Below are 12,833 nucleotides of genomic sequence, written 5' to 3'. Positions count from 1 at the left end.
AAATAATTTCAGAAACAAAAAGGTGAATAAGTTTGATAAACTCCAAGCGGTAAACCAAAAAGAAATTATCAATCAAATTTAAAAACTTAAACAAGAATCAATAATTGTGTATATTATCTCTATGAATATATGTGAATACTCTTTGTGTCCATAATCCGTTTCCGATATAAATGTTGTTCAAAAAAAACCAAAATTACTTAAGTCGAAGTAAAACACTAGTACCTTTGAAACTATACGCTCACTCATCTACATACACAACTATATATACATATATATACATATACATATACACATATATATAATTATTGTTGTATATGTACGTATATATACTTGTATATGTATAAATTAATGTATGTATGTAACAGTATAAGTATTAATGTGTGTACATCTAGAACTAAATGTATGTACATGCGTGCGATGTAACTTAATGTAAGCAATTTAGCAACTTACATACATACCTTAAATACACATGCATATGCATATATATATATACATATGTGTACATATATAGACATATCCGTATATGTGTATGCGTGTGTATCGCATAGCCATTATTGAACAGTTTAGAGAAGCAAATCTTCGCCTAGTATTCATACTAAATGTTGTAATTTGATCGTTGATCGTTGATCGTATGTATAAGTACTTAATTACTTACATGTACGTAAGCATTCCTTCGGCAATTTAACAGAGCGTCGCCTGGCATTGCTCCGACAGCGAATTGGCATTGGCAGAAACATGATTGAAATTTAGAAAGCGTAATATAATCTAAACGAAAAGTAATCTCAAAGAAATCCCTGCAGCCTTCGCCTTAAAGCAACCCATGCGAAATCTGTTAAAAAGAAAAGAAAAACAATCAAGAACATGACAGTCGGGCGCACTCGACTGCCCAATACCCGTTCAGCCAGTTCACTTTAGTAAATAGTCTAATGGGCGAACCATAGATGTGGCTCCAGATCTGTCAATAGAAGAGATCAACCGAATTGTACTTTTTGAATTCTTGGAATTTTTAGTATATTCTTGAGATCAATATGTAAACTAAACCAGATCAAGTTTTAAACTATCGCACTAATAATTATTTTGCGATTTATCACGCCTACTCAAATAGGGACATAAATTTGATAGTCTCAGGAGCCTTAACTTTATAAGGTTTTTATCAGAGAGTCGTATACTTCGGATTTAAATACCAAATTCCAGGTCTCCAGCTTCCATAGACATTCGCATAAAAATTGTTCGAAATCCAGTGATGTCCGTTTTGCCACGCCCACATTAAAGTTATAATCTCGGGACTTTTCAAGTCAAGTAGTATAACTCCGGACTGGACACTTGCAGATAAATCGAACCAATATGCCCAGTTTGACTGCTTGAACGGGTATGAGACAGTAAGGGTCGTATACTTGCAGAATAATTGTGTACACGTTTTCTGACTTCGGGCAGTTCTAGTGTTAATATAGAGTAATGTGTTTAGGATATTTTAAAGCAGAAGCATTTTATTCTTATAACTATAGTACATGTTCTTGTGTCCCACTTACCAATACGGAAAGTAAATTATTCTTCTTCTTTTCCCGTTTTTCTGTTGTTGATAACTTAGGACCTTTATATTGTACTCTTAAGTAGTTTCAAACTCTAAACACGTATTCAATTCACAACAAGAAAACGAAACAGAACAACAATTAAATACTCCTTCACTACTATCAAATATTTTCGTGCCGATTCGGGCACACAACTCTACTCGAAGAAAACAAGAGAACAAAGTTTTGGATGCCGCCTTGGTATCCGCCCTGATAGGAATACACTTGAATGAAAACTCGACCTAATCGCTTACTGTTTGCAAGTCCACAAAGTAGGTTAGTTAAAGCGTGGTAAGTAAGTCGGGCTCATTACCTGATTGATGGACATTTGGACAGGTCACTCGCTCGCTCAGCTGCACATCCACCAGAACTTGAAATCAGAAACCAACAGAATAATCCCATATACAATATATATATATATGTACCCCACAAACAAACGCACACAACTAGTACAACTATCCGTAGATTGCATGAGATTACTATATATATACACATACATATATCTATCAATAGATGTACTTAGATATGTAGATGCTAAACTGTAAATATTCAGACACGCTTAGTTTTTACACAACTTTGAACTCTGTACACTGCTTGAATCGAACTAACTTTTGTATTGATGTAATATCTATCTGTAGATCCGAGTCTTAGACAACACACATGTACATATTTGTTTGTAGCATATCTGTATATATCTCCACTAACTGTATGTAAATATAAATAGACAACCGTAGTGTGTAACATCATTTGTCAGTTATAACTGTATTTTATTGAACTTAAGTTTCGTATCCTTCACATTTACTTATATTTGATTCAGTTGAACAATATATCACTTGGTTTTACATAAATATAGGACAATATGTAGATGAATCTGGGTACTAAATGATTGGCACATCAATAAAACGAAAGAAAAAACAAAAAAAACAAAAGATGAAAAACTCGAAAAAAAAAACTAACTTAAATGAGCTAGAAAAACAAATAGAGCATAAAATACAAAGAAAAACAGAAACAAAACTATAACCAAAAAAAAAAAAAAAATGATCTAAATTAATTTGAAAGTGTTCAAGTATGTAAACATACATGTATACTCTTAAGTAGTGTATGAAATTGTTTAAATGTTTCACGCCCTAAACTAGGTTATCCTGCATTTAAGAACCTTTCGATACTTCAACCTAGTGCAATTGAAATTCGCATTTGGATATGTATTTTGTTGCAGTGAAGTAATATACACATACACATGCTAACATACATGCATATATCTACATGTATGTGTGTGTATATATGTGTGTGTGTATCTTCTTCTCCTGTTCCTATGTTTTGTTTTGTTTTTCTTAATTAACATATTATATGTATATGTATATCCCCTAACGAATACCCACGCAAAACGAATACATTCACATGCCCCCATATACGGATATATGTGTGTGTGAATCTATTCATTTTGTCGCTTTTGTTTATACGTATATATATCATATTATATATTATATTATATTATATTATATTATATTATACTATATTCCCTGCGCTCCAGTACGGAGCATTGGTAACATTTGTAGCTTTTATTGTATACCCAAAATAAAATCAAATTATATATACATATATATACCCCATTGGAATTAAGGAATGAATGAATTCATTTGAATGCCGTCAGCTTGCGAAGCACATAAATAACCCCAATCGGATCGAAAATGAATCTAAACTATCAAATATTTGAATGCTCATTCGGGTGTCCATGCCGCGGCTGATTTCAAATGGTATCATTCATTTTTCTGTTACCCATTCACTAACTGCTCCAACCACGTTTCTTAACTAGATGCTGGATCTGCAAGACTCGTCGAGACATCCATCGCAGGAGTCGCTGACCGGTCCCGATGCTGGCCATTTACATCCTGGACATTCGTATATCAATGGCCATCGGCATTCGCCTAGCTCGAGGTAAGTTCATCCACCATTTAAATTCATTTCCAAATTTATTCTAGCAATATAGTCTATTGAGATCTGAATCAGTATTACTGTTATAATAATCACTAGGGCTACTTCATGTTAACTAACATGCTCTGTTCTGTTATCCCAACTGGAGTTTCACGGGCAGTCAATCAGAGCTCTAACAAGTGCTCCAGTGCCTTAGATAATAAGCTCTTGGTAGTAGAACTTATCGCTGATAGTTAAGATTACTGAGATTGCGCCATGACCTTTCCGGCGTAGTCATTAAAAACCGACGATGTTATTTCAATGTTAGCCAGAGATAATCTTCACATAAACAGCTTGATCTTCAGCTTCCAGAAAACCTTATAATTAATCATTTTATAAACAATCTAAAGACAAATATTATTTACTCGTTTACTGGCTTTAAGAGGGTTAGCAGAGCCAAAGTTGCTTCATGGATCAAAATCAGATCGATCGAGTCTTGAGTTATACTTGACTTTTTTCTGTACTTATAAACAATTTCTAGACTACTTCTTCTACATTCTTCTTCAAGTTTTATATGCAGACACAAAAATCAACTTCTCATAGCTCAAGCCAAATCTTGAATTGCTTTCGTCATCTATTTGCAGGCACAACGGTTCTCCTTTGGCCAGATCGCCAAGTCCTAGACGACGCGGCCATCAATACATACATCATGATATCGGATTCTCCGATACCGTATCTAATGTGGTAGAGATGGTCAAGGAGACTCGGCATCCTAGGCATGGCAACAATCATCCACGGTATCCAAGAGGTATTTAACAGTTAATTAACACATTTCTCTATACCAATCTATGTATGTACTATAATATGTATGTATATTTAATGCACTTATGATTTTTATGTGTGAGCCGATCGCTAAAACTAATATAAATATATAATATTATTTGTTTGAACGCGCTCCATTACATTTATTTGATCCCACTACAGAAAGTATATTTATATATATTTAAAGCAAAAAAGAGAATACAGAAAACAAAAATGTCTGCCAAGCTTAGAAATGCGTTTTTATGATTGCTTGAATACCGTTTTTTTATTAAGACTCAAACTTCAATTATACCCAATACGTTCCCATAGGTGTATCGGTCTTAATCTTAATCCCAACCAATATCGTATCCAACGAAGCTGAGAAAAGATCACTTATGTTATATACGATAACATGAAAGTGCATACATTCGCATTCGGTCCTGCCGAAGTTTTATCTAAGACAAATGTTGTAGTATCCTAGTAAATACATCATTATGATTATATGTCTACAGTTAATTAGCATTCAATGATGACTTTTATTCACTTCATTTCGTTGTTTGATTTTCTATTACGTTTTTCTTCTTCTTGCTATTATTTACCGAAATTAGATTTGAACTTTGCTTTATAATAAAAAAAACTATATAATAATAAAAAAAAAATCTGAATTTTGCAATAAAACAAAAAGAAACAAACACGAAACGATTTTTACGATACGTAAACTGTTGTGCCCCGACATCCTTAATTATTGTTGTTTTTCTTTATTATTGTTGTTACATGTACAATATAGGTTCATGGTCAGCATCGACAAGTCCGGCCCGTTCGCCCTCGCCTTCTCGTTATGGTGGTCATTTGTCTCGCAGTAAACGCACTCAACTGCCTTATCCCACATATGGGACAACAAGTTTATGTCAAAGATCACGATCGCCGAGTCCCGCTCGACTTCAGGAGATGCGTGAACGAGACAGACTTGGTTATGGGATTGATATGGGTACATCTTTGGCACATGTTAAAAAACAAACTAAAGCTGACAATTCAAACCAAATTAAATCAAATCAAAATATATATATATCAACCACACCACAAAAAAAAAAAAAAAAAAAAAAACCAAAATCAAAATCAATAAGAAAAAAAAAACACTTACACTCTCACGATAAAAAAAAAACAACATGTTTTCTATATAATGCTAGTACTACTTTCTTCTACACAAATTTCTTCAAACATCTCAACATCAGATATATATATCAATCAGACATGCTTACTCGTACACAGCTGCTAAAGTGCTTAACATGTACATGTATTGTCATGCCATGAGACGTTCCATTCTAAGCTTTCAATAATCAAATAGTTTTCTATTCTAACTACTCTACCACTACCACCACTACCACTACCACTACTACTGCTACTACTACTACTACTACTCTACTACTACTACTACTACTACTACTACTGCTACTACTACTGCTACTACTGCTACTACTACTACAAAAATCATAAACTTACACTCTCAGCTCTCAGTTTTGTTAGCGTTTCACCATTTGAACCATTTGAACAATATACCTTTGTATGTATGTATGTATGTACTTGTACTCGAACTCAAATACTCGTATTAGCAGCGTTCATTTCATAAATCCATCTCTCTAGTGCCCATACACTCAACTACAACTACAACTACAGCTACAACTACAGCTACAACTACAGCCACAGCCACAGCCTCAGCTATGTACAAACATTCATCCTCATTCAATGACACGAAAATAATTTGGCAAGAAATAACTTTTCACTAAACGGTTGTAAGATATTATATGCATACAGCACAACTTTAAGACTATATATATATATTATATAATTATTATATATTATATATATATATATAATTTAGAAATTATTTCGTCACACCACAAACATAAAGAGAATTAGAGGGGGGAGAGTGGGAAAGAGAGGGGCGGAAGTTTATGTTGTTTATGGATCTTTGCGCGACTCACGACGAACAAGACGAAACCGTTTGAAATTCATTTGCAAATTTAACTTGTGTTTCATCATATCCATATGTAGATGGGGTATACTCGACTCAATGTTAGATCACTACTGTTTGTCTATGCCCAATTAACTGACCAAGAATCTATGTGCTTCAACATTATCTTAATTTGACATTGATTTATGCCCGACGGCAAAATGTGAACAAAGTTTAGGCGTCAGCAGCTGCATTAAGGGGACTCCTCAAATCCTCATTTCATATTTCGTTTGCCCTCATTTCGAGTCAAAGACATGGGTGGATTTATGTTATATTTAGTTGTTGTTGTCGTTGTCGTTGTTATTGTCGTTGTTTATGTTGTTGTTATTGTTATTGTTGTTACCATTGTTACTATTGTTGCTGTTCTTACTGTTGATGCTGTTCTCGTTTCCACTTGCAGAGGAAAAGACAAAAAAAATGAAAGAAATTAGCTCAAGAATTGCATTCATGGTTATCATTCAGGCTGCAGTTGTTATATAATATATACATATATATACATATATATACCTATACGTGTATATTTATATATATGTATATACAAACATTTAAACATTTCGTACTTTTTGCACTGTTACGTTTATCCTAGTTTCATTCTTTCTGTCTGGAATATACTATACTCTATACTCTCTCGATTTACAACCTGTATCTATAGTTCACAGTCATGCATGCTATCGCAATTGTTTACCTCTCTACTCGGAATCATCTTACGTATATCTGCATCTTGATGCAAAACAAAAACAATAATTAGCACATTATATATATATATATCTCTTTTTTTCAATATGGACATTCGATAAGTTAAAAGATATGTTATATATATTTATATACACATAACTTGTACATCTATTTACTGTTCATTCTGGTTCAATAGGCGCGAATGTTCAGGATGAAATAATCAAAAGTTTCTCTTGAAGCATAGTATATCCAAATCCATATCAATATCAATATCAACTGAACATTCGGGCAAGAATACACTCAATCGAAATATCTTCATTATATGTACCATGTTTGGTTTCTGATGACTCTTGCCCTTGATAGATTTCTTAGGCTCATACATTGCTTATATCATGACATTTTAATTGGTTACACAATCGCTGATCTGCCATCAAATGAACTAATATGTCACGTCTCTGTGTGTCCCCCGTTTACCCTAGGTGGCGCCCATGTACAGCACAGCTACCCAACGTTGGCCTCTCGTCGTGCTGGCATCGGACGACGCCTACCACCGACTCCGAGCAAACCGTCAACCCTTCAGCTAAAGCCAACCAATATTAATTTTCCAAAGCTGAATGCGAGTCCAACCCACGTAAGTGCAAATCACCTCAACTAACTTTTATTTGTAGATTCGTTTTCAGTGTAGAGTAGAAAGTATTCCTGCAAGTACATGCCACAGACGGAGCGAGGTGCGGTAGAGTCCATCTTGGAGAGTCTAATCTACATCTTTTTCTTTTGTTTCATTTTCGTAATGTCGATAAATATCGATCTGGAAATACCAGCACCCCGCTCGGTCGGACACTAACCTAACAAAGAATTAATATTAGGCTTGCAGATTATAAATCTATGGATCTTTTGATTATGAATTCTTTACCTTATTCATTTTTGCTACCGTCATTTATCGTGAATTGCGAGTAATATTCAATTTGCAATACTTTCAGACGCATCACTCAACACCCCACAGTGTTCACTCGCTGCCGCATCACCGCGACCTTTTGCGGGATCCGAGAGACGTGTATTATAGTAGTAGAGAGCGAGAACGTGATCGGGAACGTTTCAGAGACCGAGATCGGCTGCACGAGTACGACGTGCGCTACGAGTATCGGGACCGGGAACGAGAGTTGTACGAGCGTGAACGGGATCGCGAGCGCGAAGTGGAAAGAGAAAGGTAATATGATCAGCTCAATTGAATGTTCTCAATCAATTGTAATCGTTGTTTGCCCTCAGACTGGAATATATAGCACCGTTGTCATTTGAGCAAGCGCTGGCTATGGGCCGAACGGGTCGTGTACTGCCATCTCCAGTTCTAAATGGTTTTAAGCCAAAGAGCGGACTTAATACTCGACACTCCGATTCGGATGAGGAGGACTGGTGCTAGCAAAGGCTTTGATTGCGATCGCGTAATCCGAACGAACAGATCTGGGTATAGCATCAGGCCAATTGGTCATCGTTATCAGCACCAAACTTAGATCACAATTTTGATACGATACGAAACGAATGTATTCGATATACAGCAGCAGCTCCAGCAGGTAGCACATCAGCATATGCTTTAGACCCAAATCGACAGCCGCAATCGCAACAATTCTTAACACAACAACAGCAACAACAACAACAACAAGAACTAAATCAACTACAGCCAGACACATGCTACGAGTACTCGCCTAGCGATGCTTCACTGTTAACAATGCCAGTTCCAATGGCTTTGTCCTTGCCCGGAACACGAACCACATCGCCTCTATCGGATATACTAGTAAGCAGGAAACTAAGATCAGCAGCAGCAGCAGCAGCAGCAACAGCAACAGCAACAACAATAGCAATACCAATGACACCAACTGATCAAGCAATGATATTACCAATTTCAATACCAGTCTCAGCCATTCAGAGAGTTTATTCAGATAACGATGTTAACTATAATGCAGCCAGCTCAAGTTATGGGCATGCGTTATCTGGCGAGACGATCGAGCAACATTATTGCCAATATAGTAAACCTAATCAAGATCACGAACAACTAACACCCGAAGACCAGCAACAACATTCGTATCACACACTTTAAATGCAGAAGCCCGCTTCGAAATGTAAACAAGATCTTCAAACCAAAGAACAAGCAAAAGTCAAAGAGAAAACACAATGCAAAACATAAAAGTATATATAGAAAACAAAAACAAAAACAAAACAAAAACAAAAAAATATATAAATAATGGATTAACTCGATTGTCATAAAAGTAAAAGATGTGAAACGTATTGTATGTAAGGCGTAAAAATATTTCGAATACTTGTAGACATAATTAGCTCTAAGTAGGTAGTATCTCTCTCTATACACACATGCATGCACATACACACATGCGCACACACACACACACACTTATGTGCATATGTATGTGTGCGTGTGTGTGTGCGTATGTGCTGGTATGTTTGTATCCATATGTAGTTACACGCATACATCGTAAGTTATTCAGTATATATACATATTTACATACATAACTCGATGAATCTGTAATCCATTTGCAAGCGTTTTTGTCTTGTTTATATACATATATATTTAAAGTTAATAATTCAATTATGTACATTTAAATGCCGAACTATCTTTATTATTATACGATTGTGCATATTATCAAATATTATTGTAGATATCAAATTTTTGTATGTAATGTATTTATCTACGACTACGACTACGATTATAAAATAGCTAAAGCTAAAGCCCCAATGCGGATGAATCGGATATTTAATGCCTGAAATACTGATATGTGCGCGTGCTGTATGTGTGTGTGTGTGTGTGTGTGTGTTTGTGCAAGTGTGTGTGATAGAGTCTCAATTTTTTGCAACTGTATGTGTATGCGTGTGCGTGTGTGGGTGTGTGTGTATGCGCGCATATAAGTGTCTTAAGATCCATTGTTATTATACTAAAGATAAAGATAAAGATACAGATAAAACTAAAGATAAAGCTATAGCTAAAGATAAAGATAAAGTAAAACTAAATTCAGCTAGATTCAATTCCATGTGCATAATAGGAAAATATATCTATAATTATATATACATACATACATACATATATGGAATGAGGAAAGTAGCTTACGGTATTTCCAATTTATGTTGCTGGTCTACAAATATTATGGTTTGATCGATTTGTTGTCTTCCCTTCTTGCATACAGAGATAAAGCGAATGCACTGTCATATAATTATGTCTATGTTTCCTGTACATATGTATAGCTATCTCACTTATTCTCGGATACTCTAAATGCAGTTCTTTTACGTATACATACATACATATATCTAGATACTTTTCCGATTCATATATACTACACATCTATATGCTTACAAGAACATTAAAGGATATGCATGCATATGTACATACATATATATGTAGGTATTTAGGTACATAGACAGCCATGACATTATTGAGCGAGTCTGACAATAGATTTTCCCTAGGAGCTAACCAATAGCAACAACAGATATACATGCAGACATACATAAACATACATATATACATATATGAAGAGCCTGCTGACAAAATATAAGAGAGACATCTAGTTCACATATATATACATACATACATATGTATATATATATACTATATATATATTACTCACTAGAAACATTCCAAATCAAAAAGGAAAACAAAATAAAACCAGTTAGCGTTTAGATAGTTAAAAATCTGTGAATCAATATGTAGATGTTTCGGAGGCGGGATTCGGTGGAGGATTGAAGAGCGCACAAATATTGTAATTTAAATAAATGAATCCATAATTTAAGTTAAAATTAAAACCGCTGAGCATTACTGCGAATTTACACAATATATATGTACACATATACATATGTATTTGTATATATACAGAAATATATATGCATGTATATACATATGTATATATGAAAGTGTCCTGCAAACACCAACCAAAATGTAAGGATCGACTTTAAATAGTACATACGATACGATATTTAAATAGTTTGTATGTATGTAGGCTAGTTTAATACTACTTTAACATTATCTACACACACCACCCACCCACCCACACTCAAACACATACACATAGACTATTTGAAAGTGAGTGGGAGAGAGAGAGAGCGAGAGAGAGCGAGCGATATACGTACATACATGTACATAAATCAAGCATTAATGATGAAGCCTCATACACACATCAATCGACATACATATACACAGCATACATGCACACATACATATGCAAACACATGTTTGTATGTGTGCCGTGCAAGATGTTACATGCAATATATATCGAATGGTGTATATTATAGCAACCATAGGTAAATCAATCCTACTTTATTAATTAAAGAAAATAAAAGAAAAACCATGGCATATGACCTTTTGCCTTTAATCTCGAATAATATGTACATTTACATAGATCTATGGGTTACCATTTACCTCTCAACATTTTTGTATATGTATATGTATATGTATATGTATATGTATATGTATATGTATATGTATATGTATATGTATATGTATATGTATATGTATATGTATATGTATATGTATATGTATATGTATATGTATATGTATATGTATATGTATATGTATATGTATATGTATATGTATATGTATATGTATATGTATATGTATATGTATATGTATATGTATATGTATATGTATATGTCTATGTATATGTATATGTATATGTATAGTATATGTATATGTATATATACTCTCTCTTTAGTATATCTACAATGATATGTTCCTGCACGGACATTCAGCTAGGCATCAATTTATCGAGTTCACAGTTCGCTCGCTAACGGCTTCATATAAAATAATTAGCCCAAATTAAAAAAAAAAAAATACAAAATACATAAAATAAATAAAAAACACAAACAATCTGCAAATCCATGCAGTCACCAAATGCCAAAAAAAAAGAAAAGAAAGTTAAAAAGAAAAAATGTTAAGAATTTCAAGAGGAAGACAAAAAAAAAACATAAGAATCGACCTATTAAGTACAAAATTATCAATTATTAAATCAATTGTAACAATTCAATTTTTGTATTCAATCAACTTTGTAATTTCAATTTAGTTTTCAGATATTTGTTGGTAGTAATATTGGCCTAGTTATATTCATAGATTTTGTTGAAATTTTTCCAGTTCTAATAGTCACGTTTATTCTACATTGTTTCTTTCTGAAGAGAAAGTTAAGATCTCAATAGAAAATTGTTAGACTCATGTTGTTAGATCTCAGATTCATCTAGATAAATGGGTTCCCATTAGGAGAGCTACGTCCATATGCCCTTCTTGCCATGCGTACGAGTATAATACGTTTAAGTACTTAAATATCTTAACATGCATATTTCACATACTCGAGCTCGGTTAACTCTTCCAAGCTCCAGAACTTGGCTCTCACATTTTGTAAATACCAAAAACGAAGAACGTTTCGTAATTGTAATCAGACTAATCCGAACAATACACCAACAATTCTGCCAATTCATTCTGATGCTTTGTACCTATTTATATTGGGATATGTGCTAGATGGGCAGACTGGCCCTGTGCATGTAGATTGTAGATTCTCCTTAGCGGGACAAATATCTGAGTCGTCTGTCTGTCCGTCCAATCGTCTGCACAGACTAACAAATTTGAGAATAATATATGTACTATTATATAAACTGAAAACATGTTTGTGCTACTTTTTTTTTAAGTCTAAAATAAAGTAGAGCTAATGGATCACTGAGAGTTAAAGTTAATATATAACTTTTTTTTTTTGCAATTTGATTATTAACACATTCGGCTTCTATGTTCTGAAAGATTGAGCTAAGAATAAGAAAAAGATGCATAGTTGGAAGACGCTTTAAAAAAATAGTATCTAAATATGATCGTATGCGTGTGTGTGTGTGTG

General features: G+C 34.1%; 1 protein-coding gene across 32 annotated transcripts in view; it reads left to right on the top strand.

Annotated features, from left to right (window-relative positions):
* cac (calcium voltage-gated channel subunit cacophony) overlaps positions 1–12,371 on the top strand; it is a 66,801-nt gene extending 54,430 nt beyond the window's left edge. For 15 of the 32 annotated variants that reach the window (XM_089264338.1, XM_089264321.1, XM_089264330.1 and 12 more), the window contains 7 exons: positions 13–49; positions 3,382–3,503; positions 4,124–4,287; positions 5,068–5,268; positions 7,446–7,597; positions 7,947–8,173; positions 8,233–12,371. In XM_089264338.1, coding sequence (XP_089120464.1) covers positions 13–49; positions 3,382–3,503; positions 4,124–4,287; positions 5,068–5,268; positions 7,446–7,597; positions 7,947–8,173; positions 8,233–8,383 — 1,054 coding nt within the window. In that variant the 3' untranslated portion in view covers positions 8,384–12,371. Of the gene's footprint in view, positions 1–12; positions 50–3,381; positions 3,504–4,123; positions 4,296–5,067; positions 5,269–7,445; positions 7,598–7,946; positions 8,174–8,232 lie in introns of those variants that run through there. The other 17 variants (XM_089264339.1, XM_089264329.1, XM_089264341.1 and 14 more) reach the window with 5 other exon arrangements.
* Positions 12,372–12,833: the final 462 nt, after the last annotated feature.

This window comes from Drosophila navojoa, chromosome X (genome assembly GCF_054131105.1).
Source record: "Drosophila navojoa isolate 15081-1374.11 chromosome X, UAZ_NAV_1.0, whole genome shotgun sequence".
NCBI lineage: Eukaryota > Metazoa > Arthropoda > Insecta > Diptera > Drosophilidae > Drosophila > Drosophila navojoa.
Note: the sequence above shows the minus strand (reverse complement) of the source record. Positions and strands in the feature narration are given on the sequence as shown.